The 25238-nt window shown below is 42.2% G+C and overlaps 1 protein-coding gene across 1 annotated transcript in view; it reads right to left on the bottom strand.

The window, feature by feature from the left end:
• LOC106571582 (MAM domain-containing glycosylphosphatidylinositol anchor protein 2) overlaps positions 1-25238 on the bottom strand; it is a 416194-nt gene that overhangs the window by 133939 nt on the left and 257017 nt on the right. Inside the window, exon 9 of the mRNA XM_014144816.3 lies at positions 8296-8589. Within this exon, the coding sequence (XP_014000291.1) occupies positions 8296-8589 (294 nt within the window). The remainder of the gene's footprint in view (positions 1-8295; positions 8590-25238) is intronic.

Here is a 25238-nt window from a genome sequence, read left to right as displayed (position 1 = left end):
CTCTCACATATTTAATCATGTAATATTAAGACAAGTGGAGAGACGGGACAAAAGTAACACAGGGTGAAAGTAACCCACCCATTTTCTCAGATAAGACAGAACCTAGAATGACATAGCATGTTCCTAATGCGGAGGATGAACTCCCTGCAAAAAAACAGCCAAGTCCGACCATGTTTCGCCGAGTAAACAACAAAAAGTTGTTTTGAGCGATGTAAGTAAAAAATACTGACTCGGAAGTATGAGCTGCTTAGTATGTGTAGGTAATCCATTCTTAAGCAGCTTTTTTTAAAGATATCACAAAGAACTGCATAAGTGTTGCTAATGCTCTCCACTTTTTGGTAGACCAAGTTTTGAAATCAGTGGAATGCCCCGTGAATGCCCATAGCTAATGAGATGGAGAGAATTCTGGCATTTGATTGCAAATGCAGAGTGAGTCAAAAAGAGAACAAAGAAGGCTGTTGTATAAAACGCCTGTCTCCAGATTGCATCTTAAAACTAAGAACAACCTGTCATGCCTGCTCCTGCTCTGCCTCCCCAGCATTACACACTCAAGCCACCATCAGTACGCACACCTGCCTTCCCCCCGTCATGCGCATCAGCGATCATTGGACTCACGTGGACTCAATTACTTGTGTCATTACCTTCCCTATATCTGTCTGTTCCCAAGCTCTGTTCCCTGCTTCGGGATTAATTGTCTCATGTCCGTGTTACCTGTGTTCTGACGCTGTTCCTGTCTTGTTCCCCTTGTCTGTTCCCGAATAAATGTCTGACTCCCCGTACCTGCTTCTCCTGTCCGGAGTCTGTCTTTACACAACCATGGCATCCGTGACAGAGAGGGAGAAGCGTTTATCCATGTATAATGGTAAAATAATCTAGCCTGTCAAAAAGTCATTTTAATTGCAAGTTAAAGCGTACTGTTAGCTAGCTAACATTGTACCTTGCTAGTTGGTTAGATTTAGCTACCTGTATATTCATGCCGGGTAGTAATGTTATGAGTTGGGATTATGGTTCATGTTTTAGTTAGCTAGCTAGCTACACTACCGTTCAAAAGTTTGGGGTCACTTAGAATTGTTCTTGTTTTTGAAAGAAAAGCAAATTTTTTGTCCATTAAAATAACATCAAATTGATCAGAAATACAGTGTAGACATTGATAATGTTGTAAAAAGCTATTGTAGCTGGAAAAGGCAGATTTGTTATGGAATATCTACATGGGCGTACAGAGGCCCATTATCAGCAACAATCACTCCTGTGTTCTAATGGCACGTTGTGTTAGCTAATCAAGTTTATCATTTTATAAGGCTAATTGATCATTTGAAAACCCTTTTGCAATTATGTTAGGACATCTGAAAAGTATTATTCTGATTAAAGAAGCAATAAAACTGGCCTTCTTTAGACTAGTTGATTATCTGGAGCATCGGCATTTGTGGGTTCGATTACAGGCTCAAAATGGCCAGAAACAAAGACATTTCTTCTGAAACTTGTCAGTCTATTCTTGTTCTGAGAAATGAATGCTATTCCATGCGAGAAATTGCCAAGAAACTGAAGATCTCGTACAACGCTGTGCACTACTCCCTTCACAGAACAGCAAAAATTGGCTCTAACCAGAATAGAAAGAGGAGTGGGAGGCCCCGGTGCACAACTGAGCAAGAGGACAAGTACATTAGAGTGTCTATTTTGAGAAACAGACGCCTCACAAGTCGTCAACTGGCAGCTTCATTAAATAGTACCCGCAAAACACCAGTCTCAACGTTAACAGTGAAGAGGCGGCTCTGGGATGCTGGCCTTCTAGGCAGAGTTGCAAAGAAAAAGCCACATCTCAGAATGGCCAATAAAAAGAAAAGATTAAGATGGGCAAAAGAACACAGACACTGGACAGAGGAACTCTGCCTAGAAGGCCAGTATCCTGGAGTCGCCTCTTCACTGTTGACGTTGAGACTGGAGTTTTGCGGGTTTTGCCATAATATATGGTCTCTCTAGGAACAAAACAAAACTGTTACCCTCCTTCCCGGGTTCTCCCCTGCTGATTATTTCTCAGTATCTATATGGAACAAAAATATAAACGCAACATGCAACAATTTCAAATATTTTACTGAGTTACAGTTCATATAGAAAATCAATCTATGGATTTCACATGACTGGGAATAGAGATATGCATCTGTTGGTTACAGATACCTTTCAAAAAAAAGTTAGGGGTGTGGATCAGAAAACCAATCAGTATCTGGTGTGACCACCATTTGCCTCATGCAGTGCAACACATATCCTTTGCATAGAGTTGATCAGGCAGTTGATTGTGGCCTGTGGAATGTTATCCCACTCCCCTTTAATGGCTGTGTATTGGTGGAAACTGGAACACGCTGTCATACACGTCGATCTAGAACATCCAAAACATGCTCCATGGGTAAAATGTCTTACAGAGCATGTGAGCGGAGTTGAGCGGTCAGAAATCCCGTTCATTGCTCCTGGAGTGGTGCTTGCCCTCCACTCCAGCGCAGCATTTCCTTTCGCTCACGGGGGAAAAAAATGCCACACCAAATTCGCTTCATTCATTAAAATCACAATTTAACCAACACCCATCTATTTTTGTGACTACCTGGACCTACCATTTGGTTTTGAAGTATTGGAACCAAACCATATGGATTTGAATGAAAAGTATTTGAATACACTTGAAAAGGTGAATGTAAGCTTACGTCATTTCAAATAGGCTACATGTTATATTAAACAGCATATAAACACTCTAAATAGGTCAGGAGCCAGACAGAAGGAAGAAGGAACAAAAAATAATGATTTAGGCTATATTATTTCAAATATTTCAAGGCTATAGCCTACAAAGAAATAAATTGTGAAGAAATTGCGAGTGTGCAACATGGTAGGGACACGAAGAGCTCAGCATTTGTGACCGACCAGCTCGATTCGGTTTTATGTAGCAAAATTTGAAATTGTGTTTTTTACATTGGATAAAAGTAGAGATTCAAAGCTAGAAAATTATATATCATACACTACAGTTGAGGAACAATGGGAAAGTAATTCTGCTTTGAAAGTTGATAAACTTGTAATCTCACATTTGAAAAATGGCTCTTCTTCATCTACACCCATTCAGCATCCTTCACACCCTCTTAAGCCTTAGCCCCGCCCTTCTCTTTAAGGATTCAGATGTGAGGCCATGTACTAAACAACCAAAGATTTCAAGGCTGGTTTATACTACGGGTATATTTGTCAATTCAATCTGGAGTGCCAGACTGAGCCCTGGGTGTTTGCAAACTCAGAACGTTGTCAGAATGTCAGTTCGTAAATTCAGAGCGTTTGGCTCTCGGAGTGTTCAGAGTGCACACTGGACGCTCTGGCCGAGGAGTAGGGTTGATCCGAGTATTCTGATCGAACAGCAGCAGTCAAACTCCCAAGATAACTGGCTAACGTTGGCTAGCTTGCTAGCTACTTCCAGACACATGAGAGAACAGCTAACTCTGCCCCTTTTACTCGCCTTAGCATAGCTGGTTAGAATGTTATGTTATCCAGAGCGTTGGTGACTGTAACTGTGCTGCTGTTAACAATTTAATTACACTTTTTTGCTGACATTTACTGACACTGGCCATATTCAACGGGTGTTGAGTGTTTCTTAATTTCGTCAGTTATTCTGCGCTATGGCACACTCAGAGGATAGTGCTCTGAAATCGGTGTAGATATCCCGTGCGAATTTACCAACTACGTCTATCGACAGTTGTCACAGTGACATGATGAACATTCTATTGAAATGGTTACTTGCATAGTGGAGTCTTTTGTTTAGACATGTAGCTAGCTAGCTAAACAATGAACCATAATCCCAACTCATAACATTACTACCCTGCATGAATCTGCAGGTAACTAACCAACCAGGTTCAATGTTAGCTAGCTAACATTAGGCTATAACTAGCAATGCAAATGGCTCTGAAATACGAATAATATTACTACACAGATCATACATGTAACGTTAGCTAGCAAGCCAGCCAGCTAACGTTAGCTAGCTACCCAACAGTACGCTTTAACTTGAAACAAAAACGGCTTTCTGACAAAATTAGGAACGTGTAATATCTGAAAATCTAGCTAGCTAGACTATCTTTCCCGTATACATGGATGGACGCTTCTCCCTCTCTGTCATGAATGCCATGGTTGCCCTTAGTTTGAAGATGTAATCCAGAGGTGTTTTATACAGCCTTCTGTGTGTTCTCTTTTCAACTCATATTTGCAATCAAAGGCCAGAATTTTCTCCATCTCCGTACATATCATATTCTAATGCCACCGGGCCTTCCACTGATTTCAAAACTTGGTCCTCCAGAAACTTAAAAAAAAAGCTGCGTTAGAATGGATTACCTACAAATACTGATCAGCTTATGTTATAGACAGAAGCGCGGCAGACCTAATCCGAAGTCATCTTTCGGCATGTCTAGCTCATCCATTATCTCAGCCAATCATGGCTAGCGGGAAGGTTCCTGACTTTTTCCATGGCTAAACCAACTAGGCTCGTAGTTTAACAATTTAATTTGTATTTACAGATGGCATACAGGTTTGTTATTAATGCACATGAAAGTTCACATGTTACAGAAGGCATTTCTGCCCAAAAAGGCATACAAAAATAATAATATTTACGTTCAAATGGCTATCCTCTAAAGTGGTGACGTGTGACATACGCCCAGTTTCCTGAAACGAGTCACATGTTGTTGTATTAAATCATTATAGCTTATATATTGTGCATTATAGACTGTGACTTAGAATAAATACAAAATAAATGAAAAATGACTAAGTACCTTTGAATTCATTTTTAGAAACACGAGTTTGGCTTCAGGCTCATGCGATGGTGCCTGGAGAGCAGGCCGAGAGCAGAGAATAACCTCTCCACACTTGCAAAGCCACTGGGGATCCTTTTGGTCATTCTTGCCAGCCTGGGCAGAGATGCAGAGTTAGTTTTTGAAATTTTTCTATTAGTAGGCCTAAAGGTTTTTCGGCAAAATATGCCAGGACTGTTGGGCCAAAATCAATTATGGCCTATTGTATAGACAATAGAACAAAAATGAAAGAAACGTTTAAGAGATCTGATCTTTAGTTTATAAATACTTTGCTACAATGACACACTTAGTTATCTGCCCACCTCGTTCCTTCTTTTAGCATGTGCATGTAGTAAGTACACCATCATCATCTTTCGGGATGTGTCTTTTCAGATTCTATAATGATTATTTAGTTGTGGACACTACATCACCCCACTCCCTCTCTTGCTCTTGGTCCTCATCTTTGTAAGTCACCTTGATTTAGCACCTGTGTGTTTTATCAGTTCCTTATTGAACATATTTAGCGAACTCCATGACAGTAGCTAAAGCAAGGGGCTATAGCAGCACACAAGTAGACTATAAATGCTTGCTGGGCCAGGCATGCCCTGAGCTTGTGAAGTGAGTGCTACTGGAGCCCTACTGGAGAGAAATTGGAGCGAGGAAGAAGGCTGACACTCCAGCCTTTGGAAATTTCGCTCCACACTCCAGACATACTCTGATGTCTGGTGAGTATGCAGGCCATGGAAACAACTGGGACATTTTCAGCTTCCAGGAATTGTGTACAGATCCTTGCGACATGGGGCCATGCATTAGCATGCTGAAACATGAGGTGATGGCTGCGGATGAATGGCACGACAATGGGCCTCAGGATCTCATTACAGTATCTCTGTGCATTCAAATTACCATTGATAAAATGCAATTGTGTTCGTTGTCCGTAGCTTATGCCTGCCCATACCATAACCCCAATGCCACCATGGGGCTCTCTGTTCACAATGTTGACATCAGCAAACCGTTAGCCCACAGTACACCACGCACATGGCCTGCGGTTGTGAGGCCGGTTGGACGTACGGACAAATTATCTTGGACGTATTGACAAAGTCCAAATGACGTTGAACATTCAATTCTCTGGCAACAGCTCTGGTGTACATTTCCTGTAGTCAGCATGCCAATGTCACGCTCCTTCAAAACTTGAGACATCTGTGGCATTGCTAATTTTAGAGTGGCCTTTTATTGTCCCCAGCATGAGGTGCACCTGTGTAATGACCATTCTGTTTAATCAGCTTCTTGATATGCCACACCTGTCAGGTGGATGGATTATCTTGGCAAAGGATAAATGCTCACTAACAGGGATTTAAACAAATTTGTGAACAGAATTTGAGAGAAATAAGCTTTTTGTGCATTTTATTTTATCTCATTAAACATGGAACCAACATGTTGCTTTTTCATTTTTGTTCAATATACTTGAGCTACTCATGAGCTACTCATTGACAGCCCACAAGCTACCAGATATGCAGTTTTCTGCAAAGTTGCAAACTTTGGTAGGCTGATGGAAGGCTACTGTAAGTCAGCGGGAGAATCTCAATTGAATACTCCTCGTGCCCGCTCTCCTTCTAAAAATCCATTGGATGAGAAAGCCAGAGGTCCTTCCCTACTGACCTTCTCCTCCAATGGGTTTTTAGAAGGAGGCGAGGAGAGAGGACACGAGCAATTTAAATTCACAGTGAAGCCAAATCAGACATGCCCGTGCTCATCATACCTCTGACAGGTAAAGTGAAATGACAAAATGAGTTTGTGGTACATACCTCTCAAATGATATATAACAACACCCTGAGAGCATCAGACATGAAACAACAATACAACAGCACAACCAAATGTTATTTTGCAGGTGCCTATTCATTTTTAACACCAGTGGTGCAACTAGAGCTTTCTAACTGCACTGAACCAACACAGTGGTGCAACTAGAGCTTTCTAACTGCACTGAGCCAAAACAGTGGTGCAACTAGAGCTTTCTAACTGCACTGAGCCAAAACAGTGGTGCAACTAGAGCTTTCTAACTGCACTGAACCAAAACAGTGGTGCAACTAGAGCTTTCTAACTGCACTGAGCCAAAACAGTGGTGCAACTAGAGCTTTCTAACTGCACTGAACCAACACAGTGGTACAACTAGAGCTTTCTAACTGCACTGAACCAACACAATGGTACAACTAGAGCTTTCTAACTGCACTGAACCAACACAGTGGTGCAACTAGAGCTTTCTAACTGCACTGAACCAACACAGTGGTACAACTAGAGCTTTCTAACTGCACTGAACCAACACAGTGGTACAACTAGAGCTTTCTAACTGCACTGAACCAACACAATGGTGCAACTAGAGCTTTCTAACTGCACTGAACCAAAACAGTGGTGCAACTAGAGCTTTCTAACTGCACTGAACCAACACAGTGGTGCAACTAGAGCTTTCTAACTGCACTGAACCAACACAGTGGTACAACTAGAGCTTTCTAACTGCACTGAACCAACACAATGGTGCAACTAGAGCTTTCTAACTGCACTGAACCAAAACAGTGGTGCAACTAGAGCTTTCTAACTGCACTGAACCAACACAGTGGTGCAACTAGAGCTTTCTAACTGCACTGAACCAAAACAGTGGTGCAACTAGAGCTTTCTAACTGCACTGAGCCAAAACAGTGGTGCAACTAGAGCTTTCTAACTGCACTGAACCAAAACAGTGGTGCAACTAGAGCTTTCTAACTGCACTGAACCAAAACAGTGGCGTTGGGGGGGGAGCAAAACTTTCCACCCGGCAAAACCATTAATCTTGAGGCAACAGGGGGAGGAGGTGTAACATGCCATTTGTTAATTATTATATAATATATAATATGGATCTAATATGGATCTATTTTAATACAGACCAGCTCAAAACATGACTAATTATTGAAAATGACAAATTGCCCAATGGATCATTATACTATTTTGGTTAAAAAGTGGGGGTATAAAAACATATGTTTGCTCCCCTATTTTGAAAGTGGGGATGCATCTGCTCTGTCTGCCCCATTGCTCGGGTGCCTATGTGAGTGTGCATATATGTGTGTCCTGACAGTGCAGCTATAGAGGATGGGACTCATTTTAAACCCTTCCCTTCAAAAGGAACATTGGATGGCTGTGGGAGGGTGAGAGGTGTGGAGTGGCGAGAGAGAGAGAGAAAGAAAGAGGGATGAGATCCATTGAGGCTGCTGTAATGTTCCGTTACACACATAATGTAAGTGCACAGAAGCACATACACGATTACACATTCAGTATGGTCTGGTCTGAATGAGGCTATTGAGACAAGGCAGATAGACCTAGTCCAGACACAACATACAAACACCCAAACACAAAACACAAAACATAAGAAACAACCACCCCCAATCAAACACAAACAGACATCCTCCACACAATCCCACCCACACATACCTACCCCACACAATCCCCCAGACTCATACCATTACCCACTACTCACATTGTACGATGAGCTCCACCACAGCTTCCCTGGGCTTCACATTAAACCCGTTGAACTGGCTGGTCTGGCAGCGGTAGGAGCCGGTCATCTCTCTGGACACGTTGACGATCCGCAGCACCCCGTCGTAGCTCTCAGCCTGCAGGCTCCCATCCGGCATGGGCGCCTCTTTATCGGCCCGAGACCACAGGATAATGGGCTTGGGCTTCCCTGAAACCAGACACTCGAGCTCCACCGTGTCGCCCTCCCGAACCACCAGGGGGCTCTTACCCCGTGGCACTGTCAGGTTGGGGGGAACTAAGAAAGAGAAAAACAGAGGAGGGACTGATATGGGGCTCTAGAAAGTCGGTTGGCGGAGTAAGGGGGAATGGTCGACGGGGGGAGAGGGGGAGGGATGGGAAAGCGAATGAGCATCCATGTTGCAATGGATTTGATGGAGTTTGAGTTGAGTGCTCGGTCACATACACACATTGCTAGTATGAGTTGAGTTGAGTCTCGGCCACACACACTGCTATTATGGAGAACCATGCCACGGAGAGAGTTGGAGTCATGGCTGTTAGCTTGGATTAAAGTAGGTAGGGAACAGTATGAACATTCACCAAACATGGTGATCAGCAGAGAAAGGGTTAAATGTAAGTAAGCAATGGTAAAACAATGGACAATGCAATGAAGAGCTGACGCACAAACAGACGTCATGAACGAAGGTCAAAGAGAGGAATCAATAACTAAAGTGCATCAGAAATCTGATAGATTTGCTTCGAATAAAATCAGACTTAAGGAGTCAGGTCTTGTCCTCTCTAAAAATTTGGCAAAAGAGGAGAACTTGAACCACAAATCTATACCAATGAGACTATCATCATCATAAATAATTCATTTTAGTTTTCCAGGTAAGCCAGGTGAGCACAACTTCTCATGAAAAGTATCGACCTATCTTTAAAGGTAGACTCCATGAGCAGCACCGCAGATATACTGTCTGCAAGACTTCGGTCTCAAACAGTCACACACAATATCGGCACATGTGCACGGGTTCGCTTCACGCTGTTCACACCGAAACCAGGGGTTGAAACCAAAATTATTTTCCAATCACTTCGTTCTGAACAGAACCATTATTTTGTTGGTTCCCTTCCACTGTTCCAACCAGAAAAGTTCTGAACTGGTTTGAGCCCCCAAAAAAGTACCGGTTTATATTGTTCCTTTCTATTCCTTTTTAAACTTCTAAAACATGTATTTTTTTACATTTCGCTCAACATTTAATTACTTCACCAATCAATGTGGATAGAGCAGCTTGCTGTGGAGTGGGTAAAGCAATATAATCTGTATTAGAAAGTTGTTAAGAGCAAGTTGTGTTTTGCAGTAACAGCATGTTTAATCGTAATGAAAGACAAACACACACACTGTGCTCACAGTCACAGTGTAGGGTGCGAGGGTGAGGGGAGAACGAGAGGATGGAGGAAGCTTGCCTTGAAGCGATGGGCATCTTGTTATAACATGCATTAGGCCCACAGAATTATACCTACGAAGGAGCAGCTTCTATGGAGGAACTTTGAATCTCTTTGAACTTCCAAGTTGGTTTAATGTTGGACCAGAGCAAACATTTCAAAGATAATTCGTAAAAATCAAAATAACTTCACAGATCTTCATTGTAAAGGGTTTAAACACTGATTCCCATGCCTGTTCAATGAACCATAATCAATTAATAAACATGCACCCGTGGAACGGTCATTAAGACACTAATAGCTTACAGACAATAGGCAATTAAGGTGACAGTTATGAAAACTTAGGACACTAAAGAGGCCTTTCTACTGACTTTGAAAAACACCAAAAGAAAGATGCCCAGGGTCCCTGCTCATCTGTGTGATCGTGCCTTAGGCATGCTACAAGGAGGCATGAGGACTGCAGATGTGGCCAGGACAATAAATTGCAATGTCCGTACTGTGAGACGCCTAAGACAGCGCTACAGGGAGACAGGACGGACAGCTGATCGTCCTAGTAGTGGCAGACCACGTGTAACAACACCTGCACAGGATCGGTACATCTGAACATCACACCTGCGGGACAGGTACAGGATGGCAACAACAACTGCCCCGAGTTACACTAGGAATGCACAATCCCTCTATCAGTGCTCAGACTGTCCGCAATAGGCTGAGAGAGGCTGGACTGAGGGCTTTTAAGCCTGTTGTAAGGCAGGTCCTCACCAGACATCACCGGCAACAACATCGCCTATGGTCACAAACCCACCGTCACTGGACCAGACAGGACTGGCAAAAAGAGCTCTTCACTGACGAGTCGCGGTATTGTCTTACCAGGTGTGAAAGACGGATTTGCGTTTATCGTCGAAGGAATGAGCATTACACCAAGGCCTGTACTCTGGAGCGGGTTCAATTTGGAGGTGGAGGGTCCTTTAGGGCGGTGTGTCACAGCATCATCGGACTGAGCTTGTTGTCATTGCAGGCAATCTCAATGCTGTGCGTTACAGGGAAGACATCGTCCTCCCTCATGTGGTAGCCTTCCTGCAGGCTCATCCTGACATGACCCTCCAGCATGACAATGCCACCAGCCATACTGCTCGTTCTGTGCGTGATTTCCTGCAAGGCAGGAATGTCAGTGTTCTGCCATGGCCAGCGAAGAGCCCAGATCTCAATACCATTGAGCATGTCTGGGACCTGTTGGATCGGAGGGTGAGGGCTAGGGCCATTCCCCCCAGAAATGTCTGGGAATTTGCAGGTGCCCTGGTGGAAGAGGGCACCTGCAAAAACTGACAAATATGGTGCAGTCCATGAGGAGGAGATGCGCTGCAGTACTTAATGCAGCTGGTGGACACACCAGATACTGACTGTTAGTTTTGATTTTGACCCCCCCTTTGTTCAGGGACACATTATTCCATTTCTGTTAATCCCATGTCTGTCGAACTTGTTCAGTTTATGTCTCAGTTGTAGAATCTTGTTATGTTCATACAAATACTTACACATGTTAAGTTCGCTGAAAATAAACGAAGTTGACAGTGAGAGGGTGTTGCTATTTTTGCTGAGTTTAGAATTAAAAACCTATCTTACCTTTTTGCAGTTAATAAATCCAATGTGAAACGTGGTAGCTATAGTATCTTTAACTTGGATTGGAAAAGTACATCCATTCTTCTCTAATTAAACATCTCACCTTAATTTATGAATTACGCTTGTAATGTCGTCAGTAGGCTACCATAAGCTATGCTTCAGATGGGAAGGGCAGGTAGCTTACACACACACGCACACCCAGTGTCAAAGATTCCCAGCTGGCAAGCAGATGCTGGAATACGTTTCTGAGTGACAGAGTGAGGGCTTTGCATAGGCTCTTTGTTGCAATTTTTGCAGAATATAAAAAAACGTTATTAACCAGTTCCTATGCTTTTAAAATAACAGTTCCGTTCTGGAACAGTATAGATCACTTTTGTTATCGGCTCGGGTTCTGTCCCTCAAATAATTGTGTTATTTATTTTCAGTTCTTTTCCCTTAACCGGTTTCAACCCTTGACGAAAGCAGAGACATTGAACCCCATGCGTCAAGTTGTTGGCCCGGAAATTGACCCATTATGCTGTTTACTTTCTGCATCTACATCATATCGCTGAGTCTACCTTTAAGCACAACAACAACAAATCTAGATCAAACAAGAAAATCTGTTCCCGCACACAGTTAAGGCTTCTCCAAAACTCTGAGGATACAAACCATTCAACAAAAAGTTATTCCTGAACTCTCTACATCTGGTGATGGATGCAGAACCATTAGCAGGGTCAAACAACAAAGTTTGTCCCTATAAATATGTAGTTGGAGGGGAAGTTGAAGCGGCAAGTAGTGAGTGGACATTGAAGAAACAGGGGCAGGGTTCAGAGTAAAAGAGTTCCCTGTGTGTGTGTGTGTGTCTATGTGTCCGTGTGTGTGTGTGTGTGTGTGCGTGTACGTACTGTACATGCATGCGTGCATTTGTGTCCTGGGGCTGAGGATAAAATACATTGGCACTGGCAGGTTGGATCAACGGGGTAATCTAGTGGGCTGGACACAGTAAACTTGTTAAATTAGAAAACCTGCCTATAAAACACAGCCTCTTGTGTGTGTGTGTGTGTGTGTGTGTGTGTGTGTGTGTGTTTATGCGTGCGTGTCTAAACTCAGAGACAGATTTGCAGCTCTGATCCAAATAAACAATGCAATAAACACCAACCAGTCATGAAATCATACCCAACAAACCTCAGACATTACACCAAAGCTCTAGCTCTTGACTTCAACACAACCCTCAATGGACTCAAATGATGTTGAAATTCCACCCAATCATTTGAAGCAATATTGAAACTCCACTTCCAATAAATCTGTATCATGATGATAGTGATGAAATAACAGTCAATCTGACCCAGAAAGAATGAAATCCCTTTTTTTCTGACACGGGTTACGTGATCTACGTGATGTTCGGTCTGAACCTAAAGACTAGCAAATAAAACACCCTTTTCACCATGTCTTCTTAAATGGGAAGACAGACGGGTACAATGCATACGGTACGTAACTAGTAAATATCTATTAAACCACAACACATACATCAGTCGCTAATGAAGAATTTATCCAACGTTTAACTACATCCATTATTTGTTTTCACTAGGGACATCACTGCAACAATGGGTAGTAAAAAGAAATTGTAACCACGATGAATGGTCAACCACTAGCAAAGTACATAACAACAAGATGGACTAGAGTCATTTTCTCACTATCTCTAGTGATCACATAACACCAATCCATGACACACTTTCATAGCATATTGTCCCCTTTTGCTAATTTTACCCAGTTCTACACAACAGTTCTGAATATCCAGTGTGGCAATGCAACCACACATTTGGACAACAGGCCATTAGAGTTTCGACATGAGGCATATTCTCTGAGTTGCCATACCAACATGAAGGCCGTCTTTCCATGTCTCTCTAGCCCAGTGGACTGTTACAGCTGCTGGACTGTGCTCTTGGCTGGAGAATGCCATCGTAATGAAACCATGTGGAGCTGTTGCTGCTGCTGCCGCCATCGTCCTCGTGTGGCAACACACTCTCTCTGTCACTGGTTAGTGTGTGTGTGTGTGTGTGTGTGACAGTTAAAGAAGCACACGCATCTTGAACTGTGTGTGCCTGCTGAGGTGTGTGTGCTTGCATGCATGTGCAAGGTGTGTTTGAGTGAAAGGGTTGATTTCCCCACAGACCCTCAGTGCCAGGCAGGGGCCGGACCCTCTGTTTGTACCGCAGCCAGGCTGTGTCTTCCAGGGATCTGCCACTACCACCACAACAGACACCTGGCTCTGTGAGCTGACTGCCAATATGGAATGTTTGTTGCTTGTTATTTTTATACAGCTCAGGCATATGTGTGGGGTCAGAAGGACTGCACGCATGACACAAAAAATAAATAAACAACAACTCAACTGGCCTCTTTGGGTGAGTGCTGTGACATCACTTCCCATTGCTATGGTAACGCTGCACTCTGCTCAAGTGAGTGTGTTTTCGAGAAAGACAGAGAGAGAGAGAGAGACTGTGTGTGTGATGGCTCTAAGCCAGTGACTCGACTGCTCTGTGACAGCGCTCTCTGTGGAGCCACTCCTCTGAGCTTCACCCCTGTGGGGACAGTGTGTGTGTGTTTTTGTGTGTGTGTGTTGGCCTTCAGGAATATACTGTGTCTGTCCTGCGGGGGCTCAAAAGGGCTTAGCAGGCTGACAGACCGCGAGGGCACAGGGGAGAAACTAACACCACTCACAGGCACTGAGGCTCCACACACAGGGGCATTCCTCCAGGCCTAGATTGTATGTGTGTGTGTGTGCGCTTGGGTGAGTAAGTGCGAGCGTGCGTTCATGTTTGTATGTGTGTGAGCCCTGATGCCTATCGCGGTGCTTTCTTCTCCCAAGAAACTCCACACTGAACATCACTGAAAGGTTTGTGGTCTACCCATATGATTGTCACCATGGCAAATGAGATTCTTCACAGGCATGATGATTGTCATTTCACAAACAGGGGCTCACAGCAGCCTCCTCCATCATTGAAAGAGGTTTTATTTTTATGGTTAGACTTACAGACTAATTTACAACAAAATACGATCTTTTAGAAGAGGATTTCATTAAGCTGACGTACAATATGCAGTTCATTAAGTACAAGTCAACAGCAATAGACTTGGTTGGTTGAATCGACAGAAAATAGAAACTAAATACAGTGACTCACTCAGCCCTACCTTCAGTGAGTCAGTGTGGAAAACCAATCCCACAGCTACCAACTGACCCACGGCAACCACAACACAAACAGGTACAGGGCTGTCAGGATTAGGTGTCCGCAGATTGGCGAGGGCGTATTTTTTTGTTGTTGATAAACTGAGCAAGACGCATCTGCAACAACACATAAAACCTAATTAAATTCTGCCCCAAAACAATGACAATTTCTCTCAACCAGTGGCGTATTTGCTTTTTAGGTAGCGCTGATGCTGACCTATGATAAGCAGTGCCCACTTTGTCAAAGGCAGGGACGCAAAATATTTACCTTGTCCATTCCCAGTACGCCTCTCGAGGAGGCTGTTGGAGAGACGCCTCGCTGCGGCACTCCACCAACATTCAGTATTTTTTTTATCTAACATAAATCATGTATAGTAGCAGATATACAGTTCATTTGGAAAGTATTCAGACATCTTAACGTTTTCCACATTTTGTTACGTTACAACCGTATTCTAAAATTGATTAAATAAATACAAATTATCATCAATCTACACACAATACCCCACAATGTCAATGCAAAAACAGGTTTTTAGAATGTTTGCAAATTTTCTAAAAACCTGAATACTTATGTAAATGTGATATTTCCTTCATAAAAAATTTTTAAAAAGTTTTGCTTTGTCATTATGGGTTATTATGTGTAGATTGGTGAATAAACAATACAAATATTTATACATTTTAGAATAAGGCTGTGTGGAATGTGGAAAAAGTGAAGGGTTCTGAATACTTTCTGAATGCACTGATAGGATATTATAGAAAGAGTATGTGACATTTTCTGTAGCCTGGAGATGGAAAATGTTTACATCAAGCAGGTTTCTCTAATCAAATAGCCTGACGTAAATGGCGCCCAATCAAATAAAAATGTGCTGACATGTTAACAAACATATTGTAACGGGTGTCGTAATGATTGGACCAAGGTGCAGCGGGAACGTGTATACTCATCTTCTTTAATTGGTCAAAAAGAAGGAAAAAACAAACAAAACACGTATACAAACACAACGAACGCCACTAACAGTCCTGTCATGTGCTCAGACACTAAACAAGGAGACAACTACCCACAATTCCCATTACAAACACACCCCTATACATAGGACCTTCAATCAGAGGCAACGAGGAACAGCTGCGTCCAATTGAAGGCCAATCCCAATTAACTAAACATAGAACTAAACAACCTAGATCTAACATAGAAATACACTAACCTAGAACATAACCCAAAAAACACCAGAACACTCTAAACAAACACCCCTCTACATAACACATAGCCCAACAAACCCCAAACCACATAAAACAGACACGTCCTGCCACGTCCTGAACAAACTACAATAACAAATAACCCCTTTACTGGACAGAACGTGACACATATCCTAAAAACAGGACAGGTCAAAGTAAAATGGACAACATGGTATGGACAATCAGGCTACTCACAACTAGTGACCAGGAGTTTTATCCCGTGGGCTAAATTGTCATGATCTGTGGTTTCAAGTTTGTATCCTTAAAATGTTTTATGAGCTGATCATAGCGAAAAAGAAAATACTTCTGCATTTCCCGCTATGTAAACACATTGCAAATAGGCTCAGGATAACTCCTTCTGAACGGCTGATATTCAGAGCTCAAAAAGCCAAATTTAATCAGGAATCAGGACTAAAAAAGACAATGCAATACCTGTTTTATAAACGGTGGGCCTACCACATGAATGGGCATTCATAAAATGATATTGCGGGCAGACATGGTAGGCTACACCCAGTAAGCACAGACCAACGCCTACCACATAGATGGGCACTCCTAAAATGTAATTTCAGACGATACTATAGGCCAGGGATGGGATCTCGAGTCCTCTGGGGCCTGATTGGTGTCACACTTTTTCCCCAACACATCTGACACCAATAATCAACTAATCATGATCTTCAGTTTAGAATGCAATTAGTTTAATCAGCTGTGTTGACTAGGGATGGGGAATAAGTGTGACACCACTCCGGCCCGAGGACTGGAGTTTCCCCATCTCTGTTGTAGGCTGTACCTGAGTAAACACGGACCGAAGCTGATGCCTTTTGGACATATTTTCTTGGCGCAGTCTGGACCGGCATGATTTCCATGTCCATGGAGAAAATAATTGGTCCACTCCGGACCAAATCTGAACCAGTCATATACGTCTATGTTTGGTTGGACCAGCCTTGGTATGGCCCAAATATAGACTACTATAAATGACATATTTTCAAAGTTTCATTCAGAACCAAAAATGAGGCTGATTTCAACATCCGGAAAATATGTATTTTCAATACACGGAAAATACACATTTTCAACGTTCGGGAAAATACCTATTTTCAACTTTCATTCAGAACCTGATTTCCATGTCTGGAAATTCGTCTTTACACCTTTCATTCAGAACCTAAATTGAACCTAATTTCAACGTCTGGAAAAATACATATTTTACAAGTCTTTTCAGCGACATTTGGTTACTAGGAATATTCTTGTAGGGGTGGCAATTTTTTGTCTCCCCTAGGGCGGCAGAATGGCCAGGATGGGCCCTGAACAGGTAACTGAAGGTATCATGAGTCAACGTGAATGTGCCATCCAGGATTCCTTTATCAGGCTCAGTGAGCCGGACTGAAGGCCTAGAGCAGATCAACAAACAGTTCACATCACATCAGCAACGTCTGCAGTGGCAGCCATGACAGTTCACTACAGTCACCAGATAACATGGTCACTGGGATGATCAGAACCTCTCACTTCCTGTTAGTCCTGATGAGAGAGGGATGGACGATTGAACTAAGGACAATGTGGCATCGATGACTCAAACATTTGTTCTAGTATCAAAATTGACTAAAATTGTAAATAGGATAATTCTGGTCATGAAGTCAGTCCCGTCTAAAACGGAGTTTGGAACCTAAGTGTGTTACAAATCATGCCCCCTTTTGCCAAGCTCAACATGCAAATCGCCCTTCCGCCCAGTTCGCTTCCCTTCATTGAATGGGGCTCCGTTGATTAATCGCCCCCAACCAACGCGTTCAAAGGATCACAGACCTTTTAAACTGAAAAGTCCTTTACGAATTGACATAAAACGCATGCTTCCAGCAGGATGCTCAGCCAACAACTATGGTTTGCATGCCCTGCTGAAGGACCCTATCAAGCGGGAATAGGTGGTTGTAGTTCATTGGTCCCCAGTGGTGGTGAGTATACCGGTAGCTAGACCATAGACTGCTGGTTATGTATATTTTGATAATCTTTATCACTGTCATCGCTAGCATAGCTGATGTTAGATAGCTAGCTACCATCTAGCTACTATCTGGCTAACGTTAGCCTACCTCAATACATTTACATTACATTTTAGTCATTTAGCAGACGCTCTTATCCAGAGCAACTTACAGTAGTGAATGCATTTATTAATTTTTTTGTACTGGCCCCCCGTGGGAATCAAACCCACAACCCTGGCGTTGCACACACCATGCTGGCATTGCAAGCACCATGCTCTACCAACTGAGCCACAGGGAAGACTAATACAACTCTGATTTGGCTTAGAAACACAATAACTTTTGAAAAGGAGGCAAATAATTAGTAGGAAAACCTTTTATCATGATTGTGAAGACACCAGATTGACTTTAGATGCAGTATAACCATTTTTTTTTTTAACTAACCCAAGATTGACCAGAGCCTGTCATTTGCAATGGGAGCAAATTAATCATAGTGGGCAGAAAAAGCAAAGAGGTGGGCAGAGCCAATAACGAGCTAGTGAGATCCTATTGGCGCGTTTTAGCATATTTACGTTAGGTAACGTGTGCAACAACTCAATTTGCCCTTGCACTCCTTCTAAACAATGCAATGTTTTGAAACTTTGTGTAAAGTCTAAAACGCAGTCCACTCTGTTTGTTAAAAGATTCTAGTTTTGGAAACAGAAAACTGTATGGAGATCAAATGCTTCATCAATGGGACAATATGCAGAATGTCGGCCAAAATCCATATGGCTCCATCTTCTTCCACTGCCGGCCACTGGGATTCCTCTCATCACCATATTTGGTAGTGAGTGGAAACACCAACTGGATGCTTCACATTTACACATCCAGTGAAATATCTGGCTCATTGTTCTATCTGTGGTATAACTTTAGCAAGCTAACTAAGATTGAGGGGACCACCGTATTTTAGCTAGCTAACATTAGGATTGCTGGTTATTTTTGACACACTTTGCTAATAACAGTAATGGCAACATTGACATCTCTCTCCTCATAATATGGCGAAGTTGTTTCCTATGAATTATTTACATTTTAGCAGACGCTCTTATTCAGAGTGACTTACAGAAGTGAGTGCATACGCTTTTATATTGGTTCCCCGTGGGATTCAAACCCACAACCCTGGCGTTGCCAGTGCCATACTCTACCAACTGAGTTACATGGGACTGTTTGCCTATTTTAGCAATGTCATCATATTTCCATGCCACTCTAAGTTAGAGTAATTAGACAAAATAGTCACAAGCCGCCGAGGTGCAACCCATGTCTAGGGCACAAATAAATATTGGATGCAGCTAAGGGTGGTAGTAGCGAACTCACATCGGACTACAACAGTGTACTAACTAGCAGCCCCAAACTCAAGCCAACCCAGGGCCATAGCAAAACACAGCACAGTTTGTCGCATAGTGTAACGGTTTCACCGGCCTGAATCTAATCCAATCTGTGGCCAGTCAGCCTACATCTGTAAAGCATAGAATTAGCTTCCAAATGATTTCTTGAGCTATGTTTATAATTAAGGGATGATGGCAATCGTTGATCCTGTTTTTCTGTTAGACAAAGTGCACAGTTGGGCGCCAGACAGATCCCCTGGTCATTAACGGATGCCGGTGACCTACCAGAAGGAGCAAAGGTGGGTATCATAACATGTCCAGCAATGTGATTGCGATGGATTAGCGACATCCAAAAATAATTTCATGCACTGTTCACTTGCTATTTTCACAGCTTGTCAGGCAAGAGCTCATAATAAAAATATGTCATGCGACACAAGTACCCTTGTGACACCTCCTCCGTTGTTGCCAGTCTCCCTAGACTCCTATGAAACAAAATGCAATTGACCACTTGGCTGTGTATTATATCACCCTGTCACAGGCCCTCCCAGTCAACACTACCTCATAAGATTGTCTGCTGCAGTTGTTCAAGAGATGTCCAGTTTGCAGCCGAACATGCAGCATAAAGTTGACCAGCAAAGTGGCTCTCATCAGCATCATGCAGACATATCCTCGCTGTGAGCATTCTTATGAATGGAACAGTCAGCTGCATGTTGGCAAGTATCCGGCCAGCAACCTTCACCTGTCAGCGGTAGCTTTCACAGGCTCATCATTTGTACAAATTCAGAAGGTAACCCACTTCCTTACTTTGATACATTTGATAACCCAATTGTGAAACACAATTTATATGCAAACTGAAATGATTTGTTTCTTAATTTCCACTTTTTAGATGCATACTGTATAATGTCCAGGGCGTAACATAGCCTGGTGGAACCACACTGATCTCTGTGTTCACCATTCTATTTCACTTCACATTTTATGGTATCTGAAGTGAAATATAAAGATGAATGCAGCGATCATGTAGGTTCCACCAGGCTAATCATAACCACCATTGATAATGTAATCAGTGCTCTGTGTGTGCGCGTGTTTGTGTGGCACCGACCACCAACTTTGATAAGGGGCCAGGAGCTGATCTACACTGCTATGACCATCAATGGGGTTCTGGCAAAGACCTCACCTCCAGCCTCACCTCTTGCCTTGCTCAGAATTATAACAGAATTAGGTAGGTTTAGTCTGACCTCTTCAAACTTCAACATAGTACCTGTTTGTGTGTCAGATATGACCTATCCTAAATGACATTGGTAATATAACTATGTGAGTATGTGTTCAGCCAGAACATGGAGACTTGCAAGATGATGTGATGAAGTCCAGACTGACAGACAGGCTTGATGCTGATGTCTCAGAATGGAAAGATACCTGGCACTCAGTATAACATTTTTACTAGACACAACTTTTACGTGTATTGCATTTCTTTTATGTTTTTGAATTGACTGGTATCAGTCAATATGGGGAGGGAGAAACCCTGTGTGTTCTGCACCAGGACCAGGGAACTTCTGTTGTATACGGGACAACACACAGGAAGGTGTGATCACTCTGACATGTTTGCCAAGGTAGCCCCATTACCAACATACAAAATGCTGATAGGCACAGTATCTGTATCAACTGGGAATAACAATGAAAGATTAAATGTTATATTAGCAGAACACTGCTTCTATGGTATTACATAAAGGGTTGTTTATTCTACATGAACCTGTTACTAAATGTGAAAGTTATCAAAACACTTAGTTTAGAATATCTACATAAATTCAGCAATTGCATTCTTCTCATATTACTCTGTAGGCTACTGACCTATTCAAAGCTTCCTCTGGCACCTCGCCCTGCCTGTAGTTATTGAACTCAACCTGCAGGATGTTTGTTTTTTTGTGACAGCTGGGGGCAAGGTTCTGACAGATTGGTGGTGGTAAGGACACACCCAAGAAACACCCACAGCAAACCAAATTACGTTTGGATTCTGTCATGGCCGCCAGCATTTCTTGAGCAGCAAGACAAAAAAACAAGGCCAAATCAGTGGGTGCAGTTCCCCTTTAAGTCAGTGCACTGGGGCTGAATTAAGTAGAGGAGGGTCACATAGAGTAATGTTACCTGACTCAGATATCTCAAATTAAATAAAACAAATTAGAGGTTGTCTCCAAGTCTAACCATGCTTCTGGAAGGCCAGTGGCTCTCACCAGTGTTTATTATTAATACAGCTTGGTGCCTTATTTTGAATCAGCCCTTAATTTATTTTTATGAAGTGCAGTTATTAATTTGGTTGGAGAGCCGCCGTGTGCTGTTGGGTACCCCAGGTGTGGAACTGGCCGATGATTGAGAAACTGCTTATCAGGACCAGATTCATTACTTAAACATTACTTAAACATGGAGGTGATTTTCTATCCCCAAAAGGATTCTTGTTAATCAATTACTACATGGCTCAGGCCGAGCTAGGAGCTAGGATGAAAACCAGTGGAGCTTGTAGCTCTCTGGGACTGGGTTGGAGACCACTGGGAGTAAGATGTGGAATTACAAACGTTTGTATCCCATCGCTAACAGGCAAGGTTTTCTGTCTCTTGTGTGTGCAGCCACAGGTGTAATACTGCTACAATGTTCTGTTTATGACCAATGTACCACAGGTTTTAATTCGGAGCTCAATGGGATTTAAAGACAAAGTGAAGAAGTATAGGGCTAACTGAAAACAGGTGTGTCTTATTCTCCTACTATTCCAAAAATGCTTTAACTTGTGCAATCCACTGATAAAGTTCAGCACATACTAGTTTTGATGAGGAATCTGTTTCAGAGTCAAAGTGAAGGAGGATAGGAATAAGGACAGTCAGGTTTTATTAAAGGCATGCCAAGGACGCCACCATAGGTTAGACTGAGTGTCTCTGTCTCCTCCTCTACTAAATACACCTTAACCGGCTAATGCAAAGATTACTCTTCCTGTGTTTAGAATAAACGTCTCTCTCTCTCTTTCTCGGTGTCTCTCTCTCTCTCTCTCTCTCTCCCACTCCCTCTCCCTTTCTCTCTACAGCTTCATTAAAGGTCCAATGCAGCCATTTTCATCTCAATATCAAATAATATCTGGGAAACAATTAAAGATGCACTCCAGGATCTTAAGCACAAGAAATTCGTAACATATAGTATGAATTGTATTTGTAACATCAAATCAAATTGTATTTGTCACATGAGCCGAATACAACAGGTTTACCGTGAATACAACAGCCCTTACCGTGAAATGCTTACTTACAAGCCCTTAACCAACAATGCAGAGTTTTTATTATATTTGCTAAAGTAAAAAAATAACACAATAAAATAACAATAACAAGGCTATATACAGGGGGTACCGGTAACAAGTCAATGTGCAGGGGTACAGGTTAGTCAAGGTAACATATAACAGAAATTTCTAAATGTTTTTAAAATAATAATTTTAGCAGTGCACAATTTGATGACGTAGTACACAAAAAACGTCTGGCTCGTGGACACCACTTTCAAATCTTCTGGCTGAAATTACACAAAGTTCCAGAATGCATCTTTCAGTACCTTACTGCCATTGCATTTAAATTAAAATGCAAAAAAAGTTTTACAAAATTGCTTCTAAGCAAAGAACTTTAACTTAAGTATATTTTGAATGAAGTACTGTACTACCTTTTCAAAACCATTCGTTACTCAGTACAATTTTATAGGCTATCCATCATAATAGATCATGATGGCACTGAACGTTTGCGGGCAATTGCCCATCGGAGCCAGAAAAACTGCTCATCGCTGTTTAGTCAGTGACCAATCAAAACATGTAGTGGTAAGAAAGCTAACTAGATGTGAATGGTCATCAATTTAGCTATGGATGGCTTTAGCAGCTTGTAGCCTAGTTGTCTAGCATTCTAGCAGGCTAATGTTAGCTAGCTATACTTGCAGCTAAGTTAGCTAGCTAGCTACATGACTAACGACCACCCAATTATAATAGCCGTTACTGTGGCTAGCATGTCAGTGTCACTATGTGTGGTGGTGGCTACCTAACTAGCCATGTAAACTATCTTGGCTAGCTTACAACATTAGCTAGGCTAACATCAGTAAGTGACCTAACTAGCTAGCTAACAATAGCTTGCTTGGTCATCACATATTTAGAGAGACCTAGCTAGGAATTTTAGCTATGTACTTTGTCTAAATTAGGATAACGTTCACCTAAAAGTCAGACTCAGTAAGTCTCAGATAGAATAGGTCCATTTGTATTATTCTTTTAGCTACCTATATTTGGTTAGATCACTCAGATGATGTATGAAACCATATAATATCCAAATGTCACATAATTAAATGACATATAATGTATGTTCGCTGGGTAAAACTACTATAACTGGGGCCTGGGGCCTAACCTTTACATAAGCATTCATAACACCTTTATGAAGCAGTTCATGACATATTAATGAGAGTTTAAGTAGGCCTATCATTCATTACATTAACGTTCATGATTGATGTATTCATTCAACATCAGTGTCTCTCACAAGTAATGTTTGGTCAACTCATTATTCTAATTTTATTGTGTGTGTTTGTGAAGTGAGGGAGAACAATAGATGGGCTGGTTTAAATTAATTAATCTTGCATATAATTGTGTGAGTCTACACAAAAGGCACAGATAGACATGGACTCCACAATATTAGACAACTTTTTAGAGCAGAGAACATTTGACAAACTCACTTCAAGCCTCAGTATCTGAGAATAACAAGTATGGAAAGTTTGTGTTCGGGCTATTGTAATGTCAGTGATATGATGAACTAAGTGGCCACATGAAGCAGAATATGCAGAAATATGACATTTTTCTGATGTTGTGTAATTGCAGGTTGTGTAATTGCCACTATGCAGGTTTGGTCTACCTGAAGCATCATCTTGACACAATAACATAGGACGAGACAGAGCAGTGAATGATGCCCAAAAGGTCACAAGTTACAGGGGAGCTGGATGGGTACCTTGCCTGTGTGTCAGACAAGATGGATCTGCTTCATTCCTTTCCATACATAAAGAAGCTGTCTCTCAAACTGAACACAGTCCTGCCTGCCTCTGCAGCTTGTAAGTGTATTTTTAGCTGTGTTGGACTGCTCTTCACTGCAAAGACTCGATTCACTTTGAAAATCAGCTTCTGCTGAAACTGAACAGCAAGTTCAGAGAGAAGTGAAGGCGTTATAACAGAACTCCTTTGTTTTTGCTGAAGGAACACTACATAACCTAATGTACTTCATAAATGTAGCCTATAATTTATCAATCTATTGCAACATCTATAGACCCTTTTCTATTTCAGGGGGTCTCAATGGTTTGCTCATTCAATTAAGCTAATTATCAAGGTCAATGATTTTATTTGAAAAGTAACGCCATTTATTTTACCCCCTTTTTCTCCCCAATTTTGATCTTGTATCATCGCTGCAACTCCCCAACGGGCTCAAGAGGCGAAGGTCAAGTCATGCGTCCTCTGAAACCATGACCTGTCAAACTGCGCTTCTTAATACCTGTTCGTTTATCCCGGAAGCCAGCTGCACCAATGTGTCGGAGGAAACACCGTTCAACTGACGACCGAGGTCAGCATGCAGGCGCCCGGCCCGCCACAAGAGCGCGATGAGCCAAGTAAAGTCCCCCCCGGCCAAACCCTCCCTTAACCCGGATGACGCTCGGCCAATTGTGCGCCGCCCCATGGGACTCCCGATCACGGCCGGTTGGGATTGAACCCGGGTCTGTAGTGATGCCACTAACAATGCGATGCAGTGCATTAAACCGCTGTGCCACTCTGGAGGCCTATTTTTACTTTTTAAATGAGCTACTTTTTACTTTTACTTTAGTTGTTTTTTACTCGTACACTAAAAGGGCACTATCATAACAATTTTCACGGTATTATTCCAATCTCATAGTGTGAAAATATATACAAAACACAAGAAAATCTGTATTTTGACTGCAGTAGGCCTTTAAAGGGGGACACTAAAATGAAGATTAATTGCATTTTATCTCATAGCATGAAAATGCGCCCTCCTCCGTTCCTCTCTTCCTCTTTTCTTTTCGCCAGTCTTTTAATTCTGTTGTTATTGGATGGGGAAATCTGGGCTCTCGTTTGGATACTGCCCATGAATAAACCATTAACTGT

Source organism: Salmo salar, chromosome 15, assembly GCF_965601325.2.
Source record: "Salmo salar chromosome 15, fSalSal1, whole genome shotgun sequence".
NCBI classification, from domain to species: Eukaryota; Metazoa; Chordata; class Actinopteri; order Salmoniformes; family Salmonidae; genus Salmo; species Salmo salar.
The sequence above is the reverse complement of the archived record's forward strand: the minus strand, read 5'-3'. Positions and strand labels throughout refer to the sequence as shown.